Source organism: Camelus ferus, chromosome 11 (genome assembly GCF_009834535.1).
Source record: "Camelus ferus isolate YT-003-E chromosome 11, BCGSAC_Cfer_1.0, whole genome shotgun sequence".
Taxonomy (NCBI): Eukaryota; Metazoa; Chordata; class Mammalia; order Artiodactyla; family Camelidae; genus Camelus; species Camelus ferus.
In genome coordinates, this window is record NC_045706.1 from 61,869,650 (window position 1) to 61,894,089 (window position 24,440).

At 47.3% G+C, this 24,440-nt stretch overlaps 1 protein-coding gene across 2 annotated transcripts in view; it reads left to right on the forward strand.

The window, feature by feature from the left end:
- Positions 1-18,985, forward strand: part of CHAT (choline O-acetyltransferase) — a 53,457-nt gene extending 34,472 nt beyond the window's left edge. For both annotated transcript variants that reach the window (XM_032491680.1, XM_006188774.3), the window contains exons 10-16: positions 1,178-1,278; positions 2,213-2,341; positions 5,135-5,257; positions 8,160-8,301; positions 8,434-8,496; positions 14,169-14,306; positions 16,007-18,985. In XM_032491680.1, coding sequence (XP_032347571.1) covers positions 1,178-1,278; positions 2,213-2,341; positions 5,135-5,257; positions 8,160-8,301; positions 8,434-8,496; positions 14,169-14,306; positions 16,007-16,276 — 966 coding nt within the window. In that variant the 3' untranslated portion in view covers positions 16,277-18,985. The remainder of the gene's footprint in view (positions 1-1,177; positions 1,279-2,212; positions 2,342-5,134; positions 5,258-8,159; positions 8,302-8,433; positions 8,497-14,168; positions 14,307-16,006) is intronic.
- The last annotated feature ends 5,455 nt before the right edge of the window (positions 18,986-24,440 follow it).

Genomic DNA, 24,440 nt, shown 5'->3' on the forward strand with positions numbered 1-24,440 from the left:
TGTGAGAGACTGCGGAGGACAGCGAGTCCACTCAGAGGGGTGCTGTGGTACAGTTCCCTGTACAGTTCCCTGGAAGAGGTCTCAGGAAAGGTGTCAGTAGCCTGTTGGCGTGTTTATGGATGATCTCTTCAGTGTGATGCTGTGCTGAGGCGGGCTTCAAGGCAGCCCCACTTTATTGGGGTCAAGCTTTAAGAAACAAATCTTATCTCAACATTATTTTCTCCCAGTCCTTTGGTGTATACTGTGCTTGCCCTTTTTCTGGGTCAGCTAAATACAGCCTTTGTACAGTCAGAAAAAAATTCAGAAGTCGTCCTGACAGTCCCTGTTGCCCTTTCCTAGACCTTCCCCCCACCCCACATCCTCCTATTGATCTTGTGACCTGGGCCTGATTGGATCCATTTCATTAGGTCTATGTATTAATTTATTTTTAGAGGAGGTACTGGGGATTGAACCCAGGACCTCGTGCATGCTAAGCATGTGCTCTACCGCTTGAGCTATACCCTCCCCCCAGATCCATTTTAAACAAGAGCAAACTGAAGCCAGAGACTTGAAGGGTCTCGTCAAAACTCTCCTTACTGGCAGGTGGCAACTGCGGAATTGCAATCATGGTCCCTGACTCGAAGCCCAGGCAGCAGATCATGGGGCCTCCTCTGTACGCCTTTCCTTCACTCCCACCAAGGAATACTTTATTTCTCCCTAGGAATCTGCACACTGGCCAAATTGGATCGTTATCTTTCATCACTTGTTGAACCAAATTATTGAGCATGGGGACCATCAGACACATAAGCACACAAGGCAGACCAGGGTGGTGGCCCCGATGTGCACTGTTGAGGGGAAACAAGGCTTACCGGAGCCGAAGGAGCTGGCCCACGACCTGGGGAGAGTTACACAGCCTCAGGGTGAGCTCTTAGGGATCACTGGACTGCCTGAGCCAGGAATTCTGGGCTCCACCTTCACTGCCGGGAGCATTTGTGGGACGGAGGTTGCACAGTTTAGAGCTGTCTTGAGGCCCCTGTATTCTCAGACCGGGACAACTGCGTGCAGCATTCTTTTCAGGAGATGATGTGCTTTGGTGTCCCCGGGGAAGAGGTCCCACTGAGAGGCCGCAGGAGCCCAGGGGCTGGTTTGAAATGCTGATTGTCCCAGAGGTCCATTCACCTCTCTCCTCCTACTGCAGTTTGTGGTGGGCCGAGACGGCACCTGCGGCGTGGTGTGTGAACACTCCCCTTTTGACGGCATCGTCCTGGTGCAGTGCACGGAGCATCTGCTCAAACACATGTGAGTCTGGCCAGGGGCGGGGCCCAGCCCCAGCAGCCACGCGAGGCAGAGCCAGACTGCAGAGCTGCTGCCAGGCTGGGCCAAGAAAAATGTGGGTGGCCACCGGGGGGCCGCATTAGTCTGGAAAGTATCTTTGCAAAAGATGAACTTGAAATCCAACTTGAATGAGACATCATACGCTTTATGGGTCATGGACAGAAGGGGCAGACTGGGTAACAGGTTTAAGGCAATTAGGAAGAGGCTTGGCCAAGAATTCTCAGCTTAAAAGGAACTTCTGCTTTGGTCCAGGGAAGCCCAGGTCAGTACTGATTGCTTGTCCGGAGTCAGGGCTGGACCACTGTTGACCCAGCACAGAGGGGAGGTCTCTGAGACACACCTCTTTCCTCTCTTGGCCTGAGTCTCTCTCCCTAGCTTCCAGGCTGGCCAGGCTGAGTATTTCTCTGTCCCTTAAACACACCTGGTTCCTTCCTCCAGTCCCGATTGTGCTCATTCGCTCCTCGAATCTTCTTCTTGAATCTAAGTTCTAAATCTAAATCCATGATTTAGGAATTCTTTAGGATCACTGAAAAAAAAAAAAAAAAAACCCCAAACCAACCCTCAGAGGCAGAACATCACAATTTGCTTGTTTAATTTCTTTGTGCGTTTTTTTTTTTTTAATTGTTAGTGGTGTAGCGTGGTCCAATGGCAAAACAGGAAAAGAACAATTAGGCTTTGGGGTCAGGTGGAACTGGGTGGACTTCTGGCTCTGCTACTCACTAATTTGAGGGGCCTCCCTGAACTCGCACCTGTTCATCTGTGTCCTGGTTTGGGGGGTGCAGCTCATACCCACTGAAACTCCTTCAGCAAGGTTGACCGCAGAGCAAAGAAACAAGCTGCCTGCTGCCTGCAGCCTGCAGCTCGCGGGGCCACAGGAGGTCCCCTCTTTGTCCCACAGGGTGAAGAGCAGCAAGAAGATGGTCCGAGCTGACTCCGTCAGTGAGCTCCCAGCGCCCCGGAGGCTGAGGTGGAAATGCTCCCCAGAAATTCAAGGCCTCTTAGCCTCCTCGGCAGAAAAACTTCAACAGTAAGGGGAATCCCGGTTCTTTGGGGTGATGCTCCAGGGGTCACCCTCCAAATCCCCCTACCCTCCAGCTGCCAAGGCATCCTTGAAGCTTCCAAAGACCCTAGTTCCTCCGCCCCTCCCACCCACCTCCGCCCATCCCCTCATGGAAATGTAGCCAAAGTAGAGGGGAGTTATAACTTTCAGGGAAATAACCTTGCTAAAGTGTCCATCATTTCCATAAAATGCAAACGTGGAGCTATTTTTTTCCCACAGGTTCCACCTGACTGAGCAGAGTGAAGGTGGGGAAGTCATCCCTTGTTTTCGGGGGTGTCATAAACAACTGGTTTGAATAGGTTATTTGAATCCAAGCTATTTCAATTTGCTTGAATTTCCACTGCAACTTGACAAGGGGGTCTTTTTTTCCTAAGGACAGTGCTGGCCCTAACGGGACCCAGGCAAGAGGGCCAGGCACGGGGGGTGGGCCAGCGCTGGCAGTGGCGAGGTGTGGTGGGATCCAGGCGCTGGCAAGTAGATCTGGACCTTGGTTGTTTGTGCCCTCATTCAGTAAGTGAGCATGGGGACATTCATTCATTCACCCATTCTTTCATTCATTCATTCATCAAGTATGTGCAGAGCTCGGGTGTGTGTCAGGCCTGTGGTAGGGCTCTGGGGACACAGAAATGAAGGTGCCACGGGGCCTGAGCTCCATACTTTAGCGGAGGAGGTGGACCTCCCCCAAATAAACACACACACAAAGCAAAAATGTCAGGTGTAAAAAGTGCCAAAACCAGAGAGGCATTCAGACCTCAACCCAAAGAGGACTCGGGAGCCGGATTCTGTCAGAACGATGAGGGAGGGTTTTCCAAAGATGGGACTTGAAGGATGGCTAGGAGTTTGTAGTGCTGGTAGCTAGGGAACAGGTTCATAAGAGATCAGACTGGTTTGGAGGCCAACAAGTGAGAGAATGGCCAGAGTTGGGGCACCAAAGGGAAGGTGGGGCAAGGGAGGAACCCCTGGAGGATTTTGTGCAGGGGGTTTAAGGGAGACAGTGAGGAGACTGTGGGAATAGCGCAAGGGAACAGGACAAGGCGTGGCCAGGCTTGGAGTCCGAGGGGTGGGGAGGACTAGTCTACTGTGATCTGCTATGCTTGACTGGCTTCTCAGGGGAAGTGAGAGAGGCCTCAGGTGTTTGTTTGTAAAATGGTGCTTGGATCTCAACCCTCGGGGCTGTTCTTAGAACAAGCAGGCCGCTGGGAGAGTGAGTTGCTGGGCTGGTGAGCCCTGGGTGGAGGGAGGAACCCGCTTACTCTCAGGGATTCGAGCAGGCATCACATGATTCCCAAGGCCCCAGCTCCCCTTTCCTGAGGACCCGAAGAGCCAAGAGAGGCCTGTAGGTGGGGGAGCAGGAGGAGCCCGGGCCCCTGAGCTGCCCATGGAAGGTGGGTGGGGTCTGAGTGTTTCCAGGTGGCGGTGGTGACCGTGAGCTCAGCCTGTCGGGGGACAGTACATCAACAGGCCAGACTGAGGGGTGAGTTCCCATGAGAACTGGGACCCCTCTGAGTCCTGATGGGTCCCCAGAACCTGGCATGGCCTCACCCAGAGCTGAGCTCACTTGATGTGGGAGGAATAATTCCAGAAGGGGCAGGCAGGGAACATCAAGTCCTGGGGGTGGAGGAGTGGGGGTCAGGGTTGCCCACCCAGGGCTCTGTGCACGCGCGCGCGCACACACACACACAGACACACAGACACACACACACACACACACACACACACACGCGGCAGGTGGACGACTGGTGCGGACCTTGCTGAATTTGCTCCAGCAGGCAGTCAGCCCCGACCCCAGACTCATTATGAAGGAGGAGATTCATCAACACAGGGAGTGGGGGGAAAACCAGGGCTGAAGGTCTCAGTATAGACTCAGGGAATCTTCCTGTGACTCTGACAGTGATTTGAGGGCAGCAAAGACCTGGGCACATCACGAGAGGCTCAGTGGCCATTTGGGGATAAAATGGGTTTTCAGTCACCAGCAAAGTCTAGATGAGCAGCTTTTTCTTCTTTTTTTAAATTTCTGGTTAAAAAAAAAAACATTTGGGGGGGGAGATAATTAGGTTTATTTATTTATTATTTATTTATTTTTAATGGAGGGACTGGGGATTGAACCCAGGACCTCATGCATGCTGAGCACATGCTCTACCGCTGTGCTATACCTGCCCGCACAAGCAGCTCTTGCTCTGGTGACCGTGACCAGGGGCCAGGCCCCAGGCCTTTCCTCCTATAGCACAGCAGGAAGGAGCCTCAGTGAGGAGATGCTGCTTGCAGCCGTCAGAGAAACGGGCTTTCTGCTGGACATAGTGGGCTTTGCGGGCCTGCCCAGATGGCCGGGATGCCAAAGGAGTCCACAGGGATGCCAGGCACACCTTCCCAAACAGGTCAAATGAATGGCCTCTTTCAGCCTACTTCTGTGGGCGTTTAGGAATTTGTTTGTGGGCAGTGTTCTGCCCGCCCATGCAAATGTCCCTCAGTGTCCCCAAGTCCCTCCCTACAATCTGGCCCACCTCCCCCCACCTCCAGAGCAGAGCCACTGCCCTACCTGGCCAAGCCTCACCTTCAGCTCAGGGCTTCCCTGATGGGCACGCCCTCTGCCACTTCCATACATCAAGGCCTGTCTCTGACATGCTCCTGGAGGGCAGGGACGGCGTCCTGGACACCTGCAGCACTAGGACAGAGACCAAGCTCCAGAAACTCCACTAGACTGTGCGGTGGGTGTGTTCTGTTTTGCATGCAATGAAAGCACCTTTTCTTTTCCTTCCACAGAATCGTCAAGAATCTCGACTTCACTGTTTATAAGTTTGATGACTATGGCAAAACATTCATTAAGAAGCAGAAATGCAGCCCCGATGCCTTTATTCAGGTGGCCCTCCAGCTGGCCTTCTACAGGTAAGCACGGCCGGCCCAGGTGGGCTGACTCACCAGCTACTCTGGACTCTAGAAGTATCTTGGAGGGGGAGGGGTGACTTTCTGTGGGCCTAGAGGATGGAGGTATGACCAGGGCAGGCTGTATGGATGGAGGTGTCACCTAACTGGGTTTCAGAGTGTGACTGCAGTCTCAAATGAAAAGAAAGGATGTTGCAGGAAGCTGGCAAGCAATGGCCCAGGAGCACCGAGCTCACAGGGGAGGGGCGCAGACCTAACAAGGGCCACACAGGTGAGGAGGATGCAGTCTGGGAAGGCTGCTTCTCCTCCTGATCTCATCCAGCCTACCTGGGGCCCTGAGGTGGTGTGGTTCCTCCCCAGTCTTCCTAGCTTTGGTAAGGAAATGGAGCTAGTATCCCCGCAGTGGGTCAAGTCAAAGATTTGGAGCTTGATTGGTCTCTGTCTCTCATTTCCCCCAACCTCATGTCGGTTCTCCTCCAAATGTCTGCCCTCCATCCACTGCCATTGGCCCATCCCAAGCCCCCCATCGTCCTGAGCTTGGTCAACCGCAGCAAGCCCCCAGGTCTCTGCCTCCACTCTGGTCCCTATAATCCTGTCTTCATGAAGCATGAACTTGGAAATATGCAAATCAAATTCTATCACTTCCCACCACGAACGCTCCCCGTGACTTCCCACCATGCTCAGAACAAAGTCCAGGCTTAGAAAGGCTCCCTGCAAACCAGCCTCCCCTGGGACCCTCCCCAACCCTCCCCACCCCTCCCCAGCTCTCTTCTGCCTCCAGACCTTAGCCCTGGCCATGCCTCTGCCCATCCACCTGTCACCACCACTCTTCACACACCAACTCCTTCCCATGGCGCAGGTCTCAGCCCAAGTGTCAGCCCTCAGAGGCCACCTCAGTCCCCTTGCCACCACACTGTGTTCTTTGTCCTTTGTTGCAGTTGCTAATTCACGCGAATGACCTTGTTCATTGATGTACTGACTCTATTTTCCAGACTGTCCCCCAGGCATGGTATTCTGAGTATCTCGCACTCCTGGGACAGAGTAGGGACTGTCACAGACATGAGAAGACACTGCAGGAGTTTTAGCCCGGGGTGGCACGGCCAGGTGTGTGGGTTAGAAAAGTCTGGACAATGGAAGCTCTGTGCTGGGGAAGAGATAGGGCGTAGGGAGGTGAAGTTTGAGGGCAGGGGAGGGAACCAAACTGGACTTTTACAGGAGGCTAAAAGTAAAATGCAGGCTAGCCCTTCCTCAAGACAGGGCTGGCTCCTGTTGGTCCCAGGGTTCCAGAAGCGGCAGCTCATAAACCAGCACGGCCAGTAAATAGCACTGTGCCCACCAGAACCTGCTTTTGGTTTGCAAGCAGGGGAGGCAGAAAGTGACTTTGGATCAAGCCAGGGCAAGGGGTTTTCGCTAACGAGTAGGTGGCATCCCAGATCCCAGTGTCCCACGCGGGGCTGTAACTCCTGGGGAAAGGAGTGCAGCCACTCAGAGTGTCGTCTGTCAGGCTGATGCCGCCTCACACGAGGACTGTTCTCATCACCGGGACACCGAGTCCTCGCCAGGATTGAGCTGTGGCAGGACCCAGCATCTGGAACTGCAGTCCATGCCATTCTGAGACTCTGATTGCATGCAGCTAAAATGGGCCATGAGGTCAGTGCCACGCCTGGGGACACTGCCACATTGGTGCCACACTGGCGTGCACTTAAGTGCTTTGGATGCAAAGCCCAGAAAGGCTGGTGGACACTGCACGGAGCACCCCTCCTCTACCCTCCAGGCAGCTTTGCTGTCACTGGATGTGGCCAGAGGGCTCATTGAATAGGCAAAATATGACCGGCTTCTAGTGGAATACATTCTTCAGAGTTTCCACTGTAACAGAAAAAAATTTGAATCAACTCCTAGGTTCAGCAGAAACCTGGAAGCTGCCTAAATTGGTGTTGATCAGTGACCGGCCAGTGCTCAGCAGGGTGTTTGCCCCCACGGGCTATAGAGATACATAAATGAGCTTCACTGCCAGAGTCTCGGGGAAATGAGTCTTAAGTGAACTGGAAGGTTATTCACCCTCTTGGCGAGCAACTGTGCTTAAATCAGACACAGTCTTCCCCCTCCTGGAGCTCACCCAATACACAAGAGATGCCCCAAGGAGACCAAGATGCAGGGCCACGACTTGCTGTGTAACCTTGGGCTGTCACTGCCCCTCCCTGAGTTCTGTGTCTTTCCCCTTCCCCGCCCAACACCAGCGATTTTCCTGACTGGTGAGAAGGGTGCGTGCCAGCCTGGTGTGCCAGCCTAGGGGTGCCTGCTCAGTTCCCGTGCCCTGGCGGGTGAAGGCAGTGGCCGCTGCTCCTCCCATCACAGACATGAGGGAGGAGAGGCTCAGCCGTGGTACCCGTGGGTCTGTTTGAAACCCCCGCTGCTCCTGGGCAGAGAGCCTGGGCAACAGCTGACACCCACGAGCACTAAGGCCCCCTCCCTCCATCCATGCTTCCATTCACAGGTCATGCTTGAATTGTTTTTAAATAAAACAGGATTCCCTCAAGAGTGGGAATGATGAATTATTCCATTCTGTGCTATTAATCAAATATTCATGGGGTCTCACAGACAATTCTGGGTTTCCCACCTGATTGGGACTTTAAAAAAAAAAAAGCTGCCAGTCACTACTTCCTTATTTTATATCCACGCAGTCCCACCCACACATGGAAGTGTACACAGCTCTTCGTTATCCGAGGCTCCCCAACATTCATCTTTGGGGAATCTCCTCCAGAATTCTATTAGCATTAAAATGAAATACTGTGCCGACTGAAGTCAGGACTGTAGAAATAAAGCCAGCCGAGGCTATTTTTCTTGCAGCATTTATGACTCCCTGAGAAGGCAGCCCCGCCTGCCACTCCTCCTTCATCTTGTGCAGGCTCCACCGGCGACTGGTGCCCACCTACGAGAGCGCATCCATCCGTCGGTTCCAGGAGGGACGGGTGGACAACATTCGATCGGCAACCCCGGAGGCGCTGCGCTTTGTGAAAGCCATCGCTGAGCCCACAGCCAATGTGCCGGTAAGTCCTGTGGGTCTGAGGGGCCTCAGGGAGGCCAGCAAGGCCGCTGTGGGCTGCCCAGTCCACTCGGCCCGGGACTACCTGCTTCTACGGCTTGTCTGTCACTGAGCAGTGTCTCTGGTCCATTTACAGGATTCAGAGAAGCTGGCACTCCTGAAGGATGCCATCCGAGCCCAGACCGAGTATACAGTCATGGTGAGTGATGTGATGTCTCTGGAGCTTAGGACTGCGGGCTGTGCCCAGAACATAGGCCCTGGGTGACAGCTGGGCCACCACATGTGCGGCGATCTGGTGGCCTCTCAGAGCCACCTCTTTCTTATCTTTAGAACCTGGGGTACATATCATTCCTGCTTTTTACGTGGATTTTACAAAAATACAATGAATGGTCTTTGAAACAACAATAATGATAGTAATAGCGCCCAACACGTACAGCACTTTACAGTTTGTACAAGAGAACTCAGATGCATGGTGGTTTGCATACCTCCCACAATCGCAGGTGAGGCAGTATTTATTCCCATCCAGGGCTGGTTTTGCCTTCTTATTCTCCATATATTTATTTATACCACCTGTGAATAAAAAAAATCCTTGCTGAAAGTTAATGGTGAAATCGAAATTGTAAAGGAAATGTTTCTCTAGTTTAGGGGAATAATATATTTTCTAGCACTGCAAAGTCATCACTTGCATACAAACAACAGAAAATAAGCTACTACCTGGGCTAGGGATCAATATATTAATTGCAAATCATTCCGATACAGTCTTTTAAGGATTGTATAATCTAAAGAGGAGCTGATTTCATTCTATATACTTGAAAGCAAACATAACACATATTGGGGTTTCAGAACCTGCCTGTGTAGGCTTTTCTCTGATTCAGTTGCTAGGTCCCTGATTCATCTGAATAGTTAAGTGTTTGATTGGTTTGGGGGAAATCAGGCTTGCTCTCGTGTATTCAGTGGGTTTTTTTTTGTTTCCCTGCTCAATGCCAGGCAAGGCACTGGGAGCTAAGAAATGAAAAAGGAAGATATCTTTGGGGAGTTTACTGTGTAGCTGGGTGAAGAGGCCCTTAAATGACAAATCCAATCCCATGTGCAAAGAGCCTTCAAGGAGTAGTAGACAGCATGGGGGAGCAGGCTCGTTCCTCTGCTTGGGAAAGCCAGGAAGGCTTCTCTGAGGAAGTGGTGCTTTATATGAGACTCAAAGGATGAAGAGGTGCTTATCAGGTGGACACAGAAGGGAAGGATGGCCCCAGAGGGAACAGCATATGCAAAGGCTAAGAGTCTTAAGAGAATAAGATATAATGGAGGGAAAGCAGGCAAGTAGTTCTATGTGCAGCTTGCAAAGGACAGAAAAGCAGAAAGCTCATGGCATTGGATTTCCCTGTCACATTGCTTACCCTGGTGACCAGGTAGGAGAATGACTGGTTGGAGCTGGTGATCTGCCAAAGGGCAGGAACTTAATATTATATAATATTAGGGAGAACTGGTAAAAGGAATGAAGTAGAGTAGGGACGGGAAGTTGAAGAGGAAGACACAAACTTTGATCAAACATGGTGAACTGAACACAAGGGTTTACTATTGCTCCCTTGGAAACCATCAGAAATATCAGCAAAGGGATGTTTTAAGCCAGAAATACATACAGTAAAGAGAATGAGAAAGGAGGTGACAACAAAGTTTTTGAACTGGAAAGCAGAACAGATGGCAACTGACTTAGCAGAGCAAAGAATGCTGAAACCCAAGCCAACAGTGAGGGAGGCCCAGGGGCCCAATGAACTGCACTGCGGAAACTCAGAGTGGCTAAGGCGTTGGAGGCTGCCCCCAAAGTAGGGGTGCATGTGGGACTGAAAGGAAGAGGATTACTCGATGGTCTACATGAGAAGCAGTAGGCCCTCAGTGCCTCTCCACTACCCCAGACAGCCAGGCTACTACCCTCCCCATCCCCAGTGGTGGTTTAGAAGCTTACCCTCTGGAGAGGTTGAAGAAGGACTGTAGACTTGGGGACACCACACAGAGCTGAGAGAGGGGATACCAAACTTAAAAAAGGGGGGATTAATCAAACTCTGCTTACTCAGTAGTAAACCCTCCAAGCCACTCAGCTCTAGGTACACTGAGAACCCCCTTTATTACCACCTCCCTCTGAACAGGAGATTAAAGGATTTCTCTATGGGGAGACTGACTAGGCCAAGAGAATAAAGTCCCAAGTACTGACAGTTGGGGTCCCCAGTAAAGAGCCCAGCCAGCTTCCCTCCCAGCAAAGTCCGCCCCAGACAAGCACGTTATCACACACATGTCTTCTCATCATCTTTCTGGTGCTTTATTCTTAAATGTGAACAAATAGCCACAAGTTATCAGACACTGAAGAGAGCTACTAACATAAAGACTAAAGCCAGTAGAAATAAGAACTTTTAATTTTTAAATTATTGTTTAATTTTTAAAAATAATTTAAAAGAAACTAAAAGGAAAGAAAAACAATGCAGGACAGGGGAGAACTTTTTTTAAACTAGACTAGAAATTCTCCGAAAGATAAGGGAAGTTATTATATCTGTGAGTAAGAATAAGAAAAACTCCAAAATTTTTTTGTCAGGAAATAAAAATAAGTGTAGGGGAAAATATTGCAGAAAAAAATGCAATGGAAGGATTGGGAGGTAAAGCCGAGATAATCTCCCCCTGAATACCAATGAAGAGACGAAATATAAGAGAGAAAAAAGGTTCAGTACAGGAGGACTGATATCTCAAGCAATAGGTGTCCGGAAAGAGAAAATAGGTGTTTGTGTGTGTGTCTCTGATGGGGGTTAGATCAACACAAAATAATTCAAAAAAATTTCCCAGAACAGAAGGATATGAGTTTCCATATTAAGAGAGCCCACCAGGCATTTTACTTAACAGATAAAAACTACTCACACCAAGGAAATTTCACAACACTAAGGTCAAAGAGAAGATCCTAAAATCTTTCAGAAAAAAAAGAATAAAGTACAAAGATCAGGAATAAAAATGTAATTGGACTTCTCAACAACATCACTGGAAGGCGGAAGATACTAAAACAATGGCTTCAAAGTCTGGGGGGAAATTATTTTTAAGGCATATTCCATACCCAGCGAAACTATCAAGTTTGATGATCGAATAATGACATTGTATACAAAAGAGGTCTTAAAATGTTTACTTATTAAGCTCTCTTTCTTGTAAAACTATTGAAGGATTGTAGAGCACTCATGTAAGAGAATAAAATACATAAAAAGAGATCATAGGCTCCCCAGATTAGAAGATTCAGCACAAGAAAGAGGTAAGAGGATGAGAGTAAAGGGAGACCCACGTTGATGGCTGTTCAGCAGACCCAGGGAGCAGTCAGTCCACAGAGGAGCAACAACTGAGAGGAGGAATGCAATTGATAAACTGTCAGATACATTTTAATACCTTAAGGGAAGTTTTACACTTCCGGCCGAGGTGTTAGGAATCGATTAGTTATAGAAAAATAAGCAAGTGGGAAAATCACAATTTAATCGTTTACAAATGGTCAATTCTAGGGAAAACAAACAAACAAAAACCTGATTCAGAAAGGGACCCTAATACTAACACACTACGAGACTCAGCTGTGAATACTTGCATAGTAAAAATCAGGTCAACTTTGTTGATCAAGCAACAAGGAGTTCAAATGTAACTCTATCGGGAAGATAGGAGAGTGGAAGGGTTATTTGGGGAATAGGGGTATCAAAGAGCCAAAGTTTCATCTTCTATAATAAGAAAACTGAAAAATGCAGTTGAGGCAGCCTACGCATGTTACTTAGAACTAAGAGAGTCAATTGCTAAAAGGTTCCAAGCGATTGCTTCTGTGGAGTGGGAATCAGTGCTGGCAAAGAGACATATGCATTTGGCGTATTGGGGTTTTCTATACAAATATACAACTTCGATCATAATATAAATTTTTGTGAAAAATTTAGAAAACTATCCTCCAAAGCATTGCCATAGGGTTCTGTTGTGTTAACTATTTTAAGCTGATGAAAATGACTAAATAAAAGAGATGGGGCATGGAGAAAGGAGTGCTATGAAGATGCTTTGAAGGTAAATCCCATGCCTGATTGGCCAGTGTGGGGTAAGGGCTGGGAGAAGGTGGCAAGGAAACCTCCAGAGATCTGGCAAGCATATTTGGCAGTGGTGGTGGAGAAAGGAAATTCCGGGAAGGAGCAAATGTGGTCCAGAGCCCCGATCACACACTCTCACAGCACCTTGTGCTTTTCCTTCACAGCATTCTCTCAGTGTATGATCACAAGCTTATTTGTGTGGTTGGTGAGCATCAGTCCCCCACCAAGTATCAGGCTCCGTGAGGCAGCACCTATGGCTGCTTTGTTCTCTAACAGCTGCTCAGGCACATAGTAGGTACTTAATTAAGATTTCCTGAATGAACGGAAGACTGAATGCTGAGTCATTTTACTCTCTGCTTACTTATGGCTCTGACCCAAGCAGTCTGTTAAATCAGCCCCAGTTGCTACAGTGAGTTCAGAGATGGTGAAAACAGGGGTGGATTGGTTGCCACACGGAGTAGCTGCTTCTGCACCAATCAGCCATTGAACAGCGGTAACCAGAGAAATTGAAAAAGTGCCCTATGCTTCATAGATGGGCTCACAGTTCCTCCCCACTCTTCTAACGGGGCCAGCTAAAGTGAGCAGTGGTTGTAAACATGTCTTCTCAGCCTATAATTAGGTGCATTTGGAGAGACGGAGGCCTTTGAGTCATCTTTATGCATTTATATTCAACTGAAAGAGAACAGCTGTCAAATTCCAAAACGTGACTTGTAAACCTGAATGAAGTTCATTGTGATGGGAGGCTTCCTCCTCCGTGGGGCGTTAAAGGCTAAGTGATCATCTTACATAACTGTGAAGCCCCCAAGAGTTACAACTACCCTGGCATTGACCCGGAGGTTATTATGAGAGGCCAGAGGTAGCCCCCATGTCTCCATCAGTCCTCCCCAAGTTGCCCCAAATACACATGTCATGCAAGTAAAACCAGTGTGCATGCCACACACACAGCCTCCAGTGCGGAAGATGTAGAAAAATGAAAAAATTTAGAAAAATATCCTCTGGCCCCACTGCCCAGCTTCCAGCCACACCTCCATCCCTGGGCTTCTCCTATGTACAAATCCAGGAGTCCCCACTGCTATTTTTGTATCCTTTGATAAGAGCTCAAATACCTGTGATAAAAAGAAAAACCCTTTCTTCATCCAACAAGCTTTCCCCTTGAAAATGTCAGCCGAACCTCTGCTAAGATGTTTTGTTCCTGTCTCAAAATTATTCTTAGATGATGAATCCAGTTTAGTTCAATTCATTCCGAGTCCATGAAATAGTAACCAAGATTCAGGAACAGACCTCAATGCCCTCCGTCTCTCATTCCTTAGGCTCCTCCTGGAGGATGAAGTTGGTTGTGGTGAGAGTCTGCCCAGTGACAGCCCGGGGCACCCCTCCCCATGCCTGGATGGGGCCCAGCACCCGTGTTCCTGCCCAGACTCCTACCCTATCTGAAGGGGGTCCTGCGGATGCCCAGCTGGCCTTGCTCCTTCCACCTAGAGCATCAAGTATTTAGCCACAGCGAACATCAGCAGGGACCATGTTGCAGGGGGACTCAGAATCACTGCCTTTTAACTCAAGCATCCTCATGTTGGAACCCAACTTGCTCTGGACTCATCCTGTGTACACAGAAATGCACAAGGGCCCAAGGAACAGAGGCCACGTAGTATGGTGGTCGGTCCTGGGCGGTCACCCACACACAGTGTCCTGCAGCTAACACGGGAGGCACGAGCCTCGAGAGTTGCTGTTAGCATTAAGGACTAGAGAGGAGGGGAGGAGGGGGAGTCTCATGTTCTGTTCTTTGTCCCCGATGACCCAGGCCATAACAGGGATGGCCATCGACAACCACCTGCTGGGGCTGCGGGAGCTGGCCCGGGAAGTGTGCAAGGAGCCACCTGAGATGTTCACGGATGAAACATACCTGATGAGCAACCGGTTTGTCCTCTCCACCAGCCAGGTACAGCCCCAGTGCGGCCGCCCCCGAAGTGGCTGCTTAGTGGAACCAGTGGGCTCTTTAAACCAGCTCTTTGAAAAAAGAGCCCACTGACTACAGCCCACTGGTTAGAGTCAGGCCAGTCCTGGCTTTGCTGCCCATGAGCTGCGTGGCCTTCAGCAGAAGGACCTAAATGCTCAGGATGCTGGTTTCCCCACATTCGAAACAGATGTAATCATGAATGCCACCTCAACAGAGGCAGACAGGATGGGAGAACGCCCATTCTGGTACACTAACCATTACGCTTACCCCCTTTCAACGTTGCCTGAGAAGTGGTGTTCCACTGGGGTGACCACAGGCTCCGAAGCCCGACAGACCTAGAGCGAAGTCCTGGCTCAATCAGATGCGACCATGTAGGCAGAAACCCTAGCCCAGCATCTGGCATGGGCAAGGTCCTCCAAACAGGTCGCAGCTATTATTGTAAAGGTCTACTGCCAGCCAGCATGGTCCCCCAGCCAGTTCGAAATACCTCCCCTCACCATCCCGCTCCCCTCCCCACAAACATCAGTTTACTAAAACTCCACCTCATCTGCGAAAAGCTGGATGTGGGCAATCAAAAGGGCTGATAAAGTTGTGTTTGAGGATAAATCCCACTCAGTAACTTCATCTTGTCATTACGGCAGTGAGCTTGCCGGCGTGAATAAACGAGGGAAGGACACAACCACATAAATTCTTCAGGAAACCATCCATGAGCGAAACGTGCTCTGGAATGGTTTTATGGCCTTCATCTGTTGCACGGCAAATTTATCTGACAATGAGGTGTCTCTATTAGCAAGACTAATGGTTTGTTCTGCCCCATTAAAACGGCCAGTGTCATTTCTGGCCTGAGCACACAGAACCTGTGGGTTTAAAAACAAACCCCGCCCTGAAACTGCTCAAGAATGTGTTCTCTTTTCCCTTTAAGACCAGCTAATAAAATTAACTGGGGTGTGTTGATTTGCTGTTGGGTTTTTTTTTTTTTTCCAACTGAAATGAACATTTATGGCTTGAATGAATGCCTTCAGAAATACCTTTTCTTGGTTTGTGATCCAGATTACAAAATCCCGGCCCCTTTGAATTCAAAACATAGCCGGTACCTAACTAAAACTTCAGTTGATGGCAATCTTTGAAACGCCCAGCACTGGGTAATTGTGCGTGGCCAGGCTGCGGGGAGAAAATCAGAGCAGCCAGGCAATACTGACAGTAATTAAGGATGCGGGGAAAATCAACAGAGAAGACGAGCCAGATTTCCTCCAGTTCATAAATTACTCCCTCTGGGAAGCCATCTAACCGTTGGGTGCCACCCGGGTGCCATTTAGAAAATTGCTCTGATTGCCTCGGTGATTCAGACAGCCCCCAGGTGAAGGAGAGACTCAGCTCGAGACCCCGCACCAGGTCACTCTGGGAGCTTCTGACTCCATGAGTAGAGCAGATTTCACACCAGGGAGGGGCTGACGGCCCCTCTTCTTCTGATTCCATGCAGTTAGATGGGTTTGTTTTGATGGCTCTGGCTGTGGCCATCCAGGATGGAGCTGTCAGTTGATTTGGTTAATTCAGTCCAATGCCCAGGTGGAAAACAGTCAAAGAGAAGCAAATATCCTGTTGAGACCCCTGGGGTTGCTGGAATGCTCTGCTTTCTAGGAAGCTTTTAGAACAAGCAGCTTCTGACCTGTCCTCTCCCCCAGGTGCCCACCACCATGGAGATGTTTTGCTGCTACGGACCTGTGGTACCCAATGGGTATGGCGCCTGCTACAACCCCCAGCCAGAGAGCATCCTTTTCTGCATCTCCAGCTTCCATGGCTGCAAAGAGACCTCTTCAACCAAGTTTGCAAAAGCTGTGGAAGAAAGCCTCGTTGAAATGAGAGGCCTCTGCAGTCTGCCACAATCTGCCACGGGGAAGCCACTGGCGACCAAGGAAAAAGTCATGAGGCCCAGCCAAGGGCATCAACCTTGACTGCTGCCACTAGGTTTCACCTCCCCAAACCCAGCATTCTGCAGCTGTCCAATCCGACCGAAGCTCTGCTCCCAACCCTCACCCAGCTTTCTGTAGCTCCCCTGTAACTCCAGGCCTAACACGCAGACCACACTGAGGCAACACACAAAGCTGGAGTTTTAGGAGGAAAGTGTCCCTCGTTATGCATGGGAATCATCATTATTTATCAAGCTGCCCTCTGACCTCTGCCCTGGGAAATAAGACCAGCCTGGCTCAGGGGTGGCCAGGGTGAGGTGTGGGAAGTCAGCCCCGATTTCCCTCCACGGCCACAGAAGCTTAATGTTAGTGTTTGCTTCCTAGCAGGAACTGGCATGTCCAGGTGATGCTTTTGCCCAATGAAAGAATGAGTCACCTTATTATGTGCAATGTACCCAAATGAACCATGAAAGGAGAGGCCAACTCCAGGTCATTACCTGGTATCTTTTTGGGAGGAGTTTTCAGAGTCAAAGCAGCCTGATCATGGCATTCAGGGTGACCTGCCCCGAGCCACACAGTCCTGTAAGCACTCCCTCCCCTACACACACACACACACACAGCCCAAGTTAATTTAAAATACAGTGATCCGGGCCCACAAATACATTTCTCCTTTTTTGCCTCCCAGGGGCAGCCTGGGAGTTCTGAACTCATCCACTGAGTTCAGAATGTCTGGTCTGGCTATTCTGAAAGGGGAAATAAAGGTCTGCCATTGCCCCGGGGTAGCTGCTGCTCCTGGCTTCCCCTGGGGGCGTGGTGGGGACCAGTGCACTTCCCTTGGGATCTTGCCACTTGCATTTTTTCTGGTTGTGTTCCCACTCGCCTTCACAAGAAACATGCCCTGATAGGTGATCAGCCTTTTAGAGGAGAGGAGAGAGGGGTGCTTCGGGGGTTTTCTGTGGCTGTTGTTTTGTTTTGTTCATTCTTAAGAGAGGCTTTTAAGAAATTTACTGTGACGTGAATTTCAGAAAATGATTTCAGTGGCCTAAGCAGGACACCCTTGGTCAGCTGGGCTCCTTTATGTGGGCAATGTTATCCAGGGATTCTGACTAAAAGCCATGTGGAAGGGCCCAGAGCAAGGCTCTCCACTGGCCTGGGGGCTGAGGGCACAGCTGGCAGGAGCAGGGCTGGGAGGAGGGAATGGGCCGCGTGCAGACCCAGCCCTGGTGGAGAGGCCAACAGTCCACTGAGCCGGGGGGGAGACCGTCCAGAGAGGCTGTGATCACAGAGGGGATATGAGAGAAACTTTCCACTGGGGCATATTTTTATGGGAAAGCAACCAGAAAAATCAAAACTGCAAATAGCTGGGGCAGCCTGCCTAGGTCCAGCGAGGAGCAGAGGTGGGTCTCATCATGTTGAGTTCTGCCATGCTCCCTGCAGGGTTTTCTGAAAAAGCCCCCCTGCCCGCTGCCATCTTGCTTTGTTCTATGTCATTCTGAGCCCTCCACTCTGGCCCAGGGACCCTGCATGTGTCCCTTCCTTGGGCCACCGTGCAAGCTCTCTGCACTTCAACCTGTATTGAAGCAGGCAGACCTGAGACAGAGTAGGCATTCTGACCTTTGCTGGGCTCGTTGAAAACACAAACATCTGTAAGCAGTAAATCCCGTGAGCCCCTGGTTTTAAGTTGAGGGGTTTCTATTGGATGATCAGGATGATTCTGGCCCTGCCCCTTCAAAGCCACTGGTCTGCAGGCCCATGCTCCTTCTCTCAGACGTCTACCTTCCTTCTCCCCCTGGAAAGGTGTGGCCTAGGAGTCCTGGAAATGTTTGGGGAACTGCTGTCCACCTGCTGTAAGTTGACCCAAAGCTGCTTGTCTGTTCTCATCAAATGACCGCAGTAGAGGTCCAAGCTCTCTTCTGGTTTCTCTCCATGGATTCCTGGGCAGGCAGAGAGCTTTGGGATCAGGCAGCCCCACTGACCTTGACCAAGAGACTTAAATGCTCAGACACTCGATTCCCTCCATTGTCCAATGGGGATGAGAGTGTTCTGGCCTCGTGAGGCTGTCAGGATGGTAGGTCGCGTGTGTAAAGGACCTTGCACAAGCAGGTGGGCACTGGTGCCTGCTGTCAGGGTGACGATACCCCAACAGGCATTGTTTGGGTGATGTTTGTTTCACACTTTGTACACTGATTTGACAGGACCAAACTCACATCTACCATTCTCTGAGCACAGGGAAAGGAAACTGACTTTGTGTATTCAGATGTCAACCACGTGTGGATGGCAGACATTTGGCAGGAGGGAACACCTCCTCTCTCTGAGGAAGGGCTGGAAGCTGGTCTTCCCCCTCCAAGAACAGGTGGGTGCACTGAGCCTTTACGCAAAGGCGCTGCTGAGCCATGGCCATGGGCATCTCTGCAGAGACCCTGGTAAAGAGACTGTTCCAGGTGTCCCCAATGGGGTAGAAAATGAGACTTGGAGACAGACCTTCAGGGGCAGTGATGCATAATAAAAATGTACATGGCCACCTTACAATAACTGCTAAGTTGCCAAAATATATAAAGTTGAGATTTGAGTTCTATTTTTATAAAATAGTTCTAGATTTATGGCAATATGGACATGTGTATTTATAGCCTTTCAATTTTAAGTTATAGTTTTGTGCTTTACAGAAATATATGTATGACTAAAGAACTGTATATTGAAAGCACTATATTCAAATTATTTAAAGACTGTAATTCAATAAAAAGTAATGCCAAGAAAGATGGTGTTGGCCATTGTGTCTACACAGAAAATCTATAGAAATTTTGTTGTAAATTCTGGGAGCTGGGTCAGTGATTCATTTGCCTTTGTCTGAGGTCTGCCAGCAGCAGTGGCAAAAGTCTCAAAGACAGGGACCGGGGGAGAAAAAAGAGGAAAGAAGTTAGCCCCTCCTAGTGTGTGGCATCCCACCACGGGGTTGGGGGAGGGGCAGAGAGGTTTCACCCGATGTTTGTGATCAGGTTGGCAGAAACCTGGGTGTAGAGATGGTGTCTGCACTTAAGCTTGCACAAAGATGCACAGGCAAGATGGAATGGAAGGCAAAGCATCAGGCTCAGAGGTGGAATGCCTAAACTACCGACGCAGGTCTTTCTCTAACTTGCTGTGGACTTTGGGGCATCTCTCTCACCTCTCTAGCCCTCAGTTTCCTCAACTGTCAAATGGGGATGTTGATATCAGCATTACTCACTTCCAGAGTTGTGGCAAGATGATGTAAGATGGTCATTGTCTGAAAACTTAGGAAGTGATGTGAAAACCTAACAGTCTTATAAGCTCACAGGTCCATGGGCCCACAGGTTCCTGCACCCTGCACAGCCCTGCACCCTGCACAGATATATTCCAAGCTGCAAGAACCCCTCCACAGCCACAATAATCCACAGAACCAGAACTGAGATTCCTCCAAATGGAAGCCCCAGTGTTTTCCAATCAGAGTCAAAAGGGGACCTTAAAGTCTATGACTTTGTGTGATTTGGATGTGGAAAAGGCATTATCCAAAAAGATAATGGCTAAGAATAATATTCCAGGAGCAATGGAGGGGAAAGGAAAGAACAGGGTGAAAGTAATGTGGGTTTGCTCTCATTGATCACGTATATCACACGTGGCCCCAAAACAACCAGATGGAGATGACAGAGAGAGCAAAGTACCAACAGGCACATCAACCCCACAACGTGCAAAATAATGCCACCTGCTCCTTGTTGTCTCTGAAGGTCCTTTGGGGTGGATGTTGGTACATTCAGGTAAAAATATAGGGAGGAGTCCCTCCTGGGTTCACAAGAGCAACCACAAGTTTCCAAATTACTCCAAAGCAGCTCTCCTTGGGCGCAGAGGGAGAACCAGTACCTTGGGTTCCCTTTATAAATTCAGGCAATCTTCCCGCTTTTGTGTTTCTCTGAGTTTTCTTTCCAAAGAGGTCTCTTGAGTCCGCAGGATGAACACTATGCCATTTGTGGGAAGAGCTGGGCTCACATGCCGTTAAGAGGAACTTTTTAAAAACTCCGTTCTCTCATTTTCTAAGGACCAGCTCTCCTTGTTTTTTCCTACTGCTTCTTCCATCTCCTCATGGGATTTCGCTTCCTATTTCTGTTCCTTGTATGTCATTGGACCCCAGGGTTCTTTCCTTGGACTCTATTTCTTATATTTAAGGAGCAGCAAAATGGTAGGCTGGGCTGATGCCAAAGGGCCCCCCTCCACCTATAAAAACATACACACAAAGAGGAAAAAATACTCAAAATTATAGTCCAGTTCAAAAGAAAGAAAAGCAATCCTCACATTCCAGGGGGGAAAAAATGTTGTCCAAAACAGAGCAGGGAGCAGGAATGAAAGGGGTATCAGACCAGACACAGACTCCAGTGGTTGACAGTGGGCTTCTCCACTCCTGCGAGTTGAGAAGACATAACTTCAACCCAGACAAGGTGGGAGATGCAGCTAAATGCCCTGCACAAAACCAGAACCTCATGGAGGTGTCCCAGACTTGTAAAAACTGCAACACTCTTCCCATCAGCCCAGGGGAACATTGAGGAACCATGCCAAGATGGTGGAAAGACATCCATGAGAAATTAAACTATAAATTTATGCCATTTGGGAATGTAGAGTCTGAATGTATCCAACTTATCTGTGAAGTAGGAATTTCAAGCCAAGAATTTATTTAAATTGCCTGGCTCAGTAAGATCCAAAGGGCCTCAGCAGAATCAAATACAAAACTGTTTTCCACAACCCTGGACACACCAAATACCCTTAGGGGGAAAACTACTCCATTAAACATGAGCTCACAGTCAAAAAATACAAAAAGCACAACAAATGGCAGCTCACAGGAGGGAAAGCAGCAGACAAAACAAACAGAAGAATAACATCAGGAAGGCTGGAGAAAATAGAGACAATGGAGGAAAAACACTATTGAACGAGAAAATGATTAAGAATATTCCAAAAAAAAAAAAAACCCTGCATCATTCTAAAACTCATGGTCAAAAAAGAAATAATAATGGAAATTTTAAAATACTTACAGCAGAATAATAATAAAGACACCTCATATCAAAACTTCTGCAATACAGCTTTGAAGGGAATTTATACTTACATCAGAACAGAAGAAAGACTCAAAATGGATGAGCTAAAACTTAAAACATAAGAAAAAGAATCAAACAGTAAAAGGAACAATAAACTCAAAGAAAGTAATAAAGATAAAAACAGCTATCAATGAAAGAGAAAACAAAAAACAACAGAGAAGCTTAAATAAAGGAAAAGTTGGTTCTTTAAAAAAGCTAACAAAATGGATAAGCCTCTGGTAAAACCAATAATAACAAGAGAAGGTCAGAAATAAATAATATTATGAATAAAAAGTTAACATAACTACAATAAAGTAGACAATAAAAAGATAGCAAAAAATACATCAACCACTTTATGCCAATAAATTTGAAAATTCAGACTAAAAATAGAAAAATTCTTAGAAAAATATAATTTACTAAAACTGATGTAAGAAGAAATAAAATTCCTGGATAGTCTTATAAATAGTAAATAAACTGAAGTGGTAATTTTAAATCTTCTCATTCAGGGGAAAAAGGGGGGGAAGGAGGAGAAACATAAAATTGTATAGACATGCTCCAGCAAACATTCAAAGAAGTGATCATTTGATTTGTATACAAAATAAAGAAGGGGATATTCCATCTTCTTCTACACTCTCTTATTTATTCCCTGAAGCTAGTGTAACTTTAACATCCATACCAGAGTAGAACATACAATAAAGAAGAACTACAGACTCACTTAACTCATGCATATATATCCAAAAATCCTAAGTGAAATACTAGCAAACAAATTCTAACATAATCTAAAAGAGACAATACACTCATGATCCATTCAGGTTTATCCAAGAATGCAAGATAGCTTAATATTAGAAGATATCTAAATGTCACTTATTCATGAGCAGCTTAAAGAATGAAAGTAATAGGATCATTCTAATCATTAAAATCACTAAAATGTATTCAAAAAATTCAACTCATTCACAATTTTTAAGAAATACTCATAGTAAAATGCAATTAGAAAAGAACCTAGCTTCACAAAGAACATCTATAAAAGACATACAATATATATCATCCTAAATAGGGAAATATTGGAAATGTTTTCTATCCTTTAAAATCAGGGTAAAGACAGGATATGTACTCATCACTTTTATTCAATCATTGCACTAGAGGGTCTAGCCTGTGCAATAAGGAAAAATGAAAGGCTTAATAAAGTAAATAAAACTATCATTATTTGCAGACAATGTGACTGTCTACATAGAAAACCCAAAAGAATCTACAAATAAGTTAGTAGAAATTATAAGACAAGTTCAAGGTGGCCCATATAAGATCAATATAAGTCAACTTCATTTTATACTACAATAAAATCACAATGCCAAATACATGTCTTACAATAGAAACTTGTAATCATTCTAACAAAAGACAGGAAGACCTATACACAGATAATTATAAACTACACTGAAAGACATTGAAGAGGACCTAAATAAAGGAGAGATTCTCCAATACAATAAATAGGAAGGTCTCAGAAAGTTTCAGTTTTCCCCAAATTGATCTCCAGAGTCAATGCAACTGAGCAAAATTCTCAGTGGGAAACTTCTGTTTCTGATAATGGTGGAGTAGTTTAATTCAGACTGTGCTTCCTATACAAGACATATTTTAAAATATAGCATTTTTTTTTTCAGTCTCCTTGAAAAATCATAAAAGAGCTAACTGGATCAAGATCAGGGAAAGGATGAAAGTAAGCATAGAACTGGAGATAATTTTCCTCTAGAGCTATCCAGTGATCTTGAATAGGCAACCTAGAAGATGAGATGCAATTTTGAGTTTGCAGAGTTAGGCCTACAGAAACTGGAGTCTAACACTACCAAGGGGGAACCCTGGTAAGCCACCACCCACCACCCTAACCCACCATTGGGTTAGGGCCCAAAAAGACTGCACCACAGAAATGAGGAAAAAATATAAATAAACCAACCTCCATATGGACTGCAGCCCAGTTTCAGGCCATCTGGATGGCTCCGAAAATCTCAAGCCCTTAAATTCTATTAAGACGACCCTGTGTTGCTGGTGCTACAGAACCCGGCAAGAAGTGAAGAAAAAGGCTTCTGTAGAGGAAGATAACATCATCCTCGGCCTCAAATTGTTCCTACAAATAATTTTTCTAATCCAATATCCAGTACACAATCAAAATAAACCAAGAACTCTAGGAGACAAGACGAAATGACAGAAACCAGCAGAAATCACAACAGAAACAGACACTTGGGGCCTCCAGGTAGTGGAATTCTCCAACACAGGCTATAAAATAAGACTATGATCAAGATGATAAAATCAGATCTAAAAAACCTGGCAAGAGACTGAAAACTATAAAAAAAAAAAAAAGTGGTGCAGCAGATATGAAAAGGGGCCAAGATTGAAACTAAAATTCTAGAATTGAAGAATTAAAAAATTTCTTAAATAACCAGAGTGATGGCTTTGATAGTAGTAGACACAGCTGAAGAGAAAATTAGTAAACTGGACTACTGATAAAATTGAATGAATGAATGAATACATAAATACACACAATCCCAAAAGAAGCATAGAAGAAAGAAAGAAAAACACAGGAGAGAAGAGAGTGTGAAAAATACATTGAGAAAGTCTAACACACATTTAACTGGAGTCTCTGAAAAGTGAGAAAATGGGCAGAAGCAATATGTGAAGAGCTAATAGCTCAAATTATTCTGAAACAGGTGAAGGACTTAAATTCACAGTTTCAAGAATCCCACCAAATCCCAGGCAAAATAAATAAAAAGAAATCTATACATATCGCCTTATAAAGGTTTCCAGAAGTTTCATGTCTAACTTGCCTCATAAGGTTACTTGGCCCCTCTGAGACTCAGTTTTATAAATACAACCTACTTCATAGGAATGGTTAAATGATTAAATGTGATGACATGGGAAATGCTTAGCTTGTCCCCTGACACATACTTCCTGTAACTAGCTGTCAATGTTAGCTGTTGTTATTTATCATGAACACTTGCCATACCAGGTTGAAATTCTGTGTCTACCGGACAGTGAAGGTCATGAGAGTGGCCTCCAACCACCACTACACGTTTCTGCACCCTAGTGGAGGACACACAGTAGGTGGTACAGGCGTCCAAGAAGGGAGATTCCTCATCCCGCCAGTCCCCAGTCCA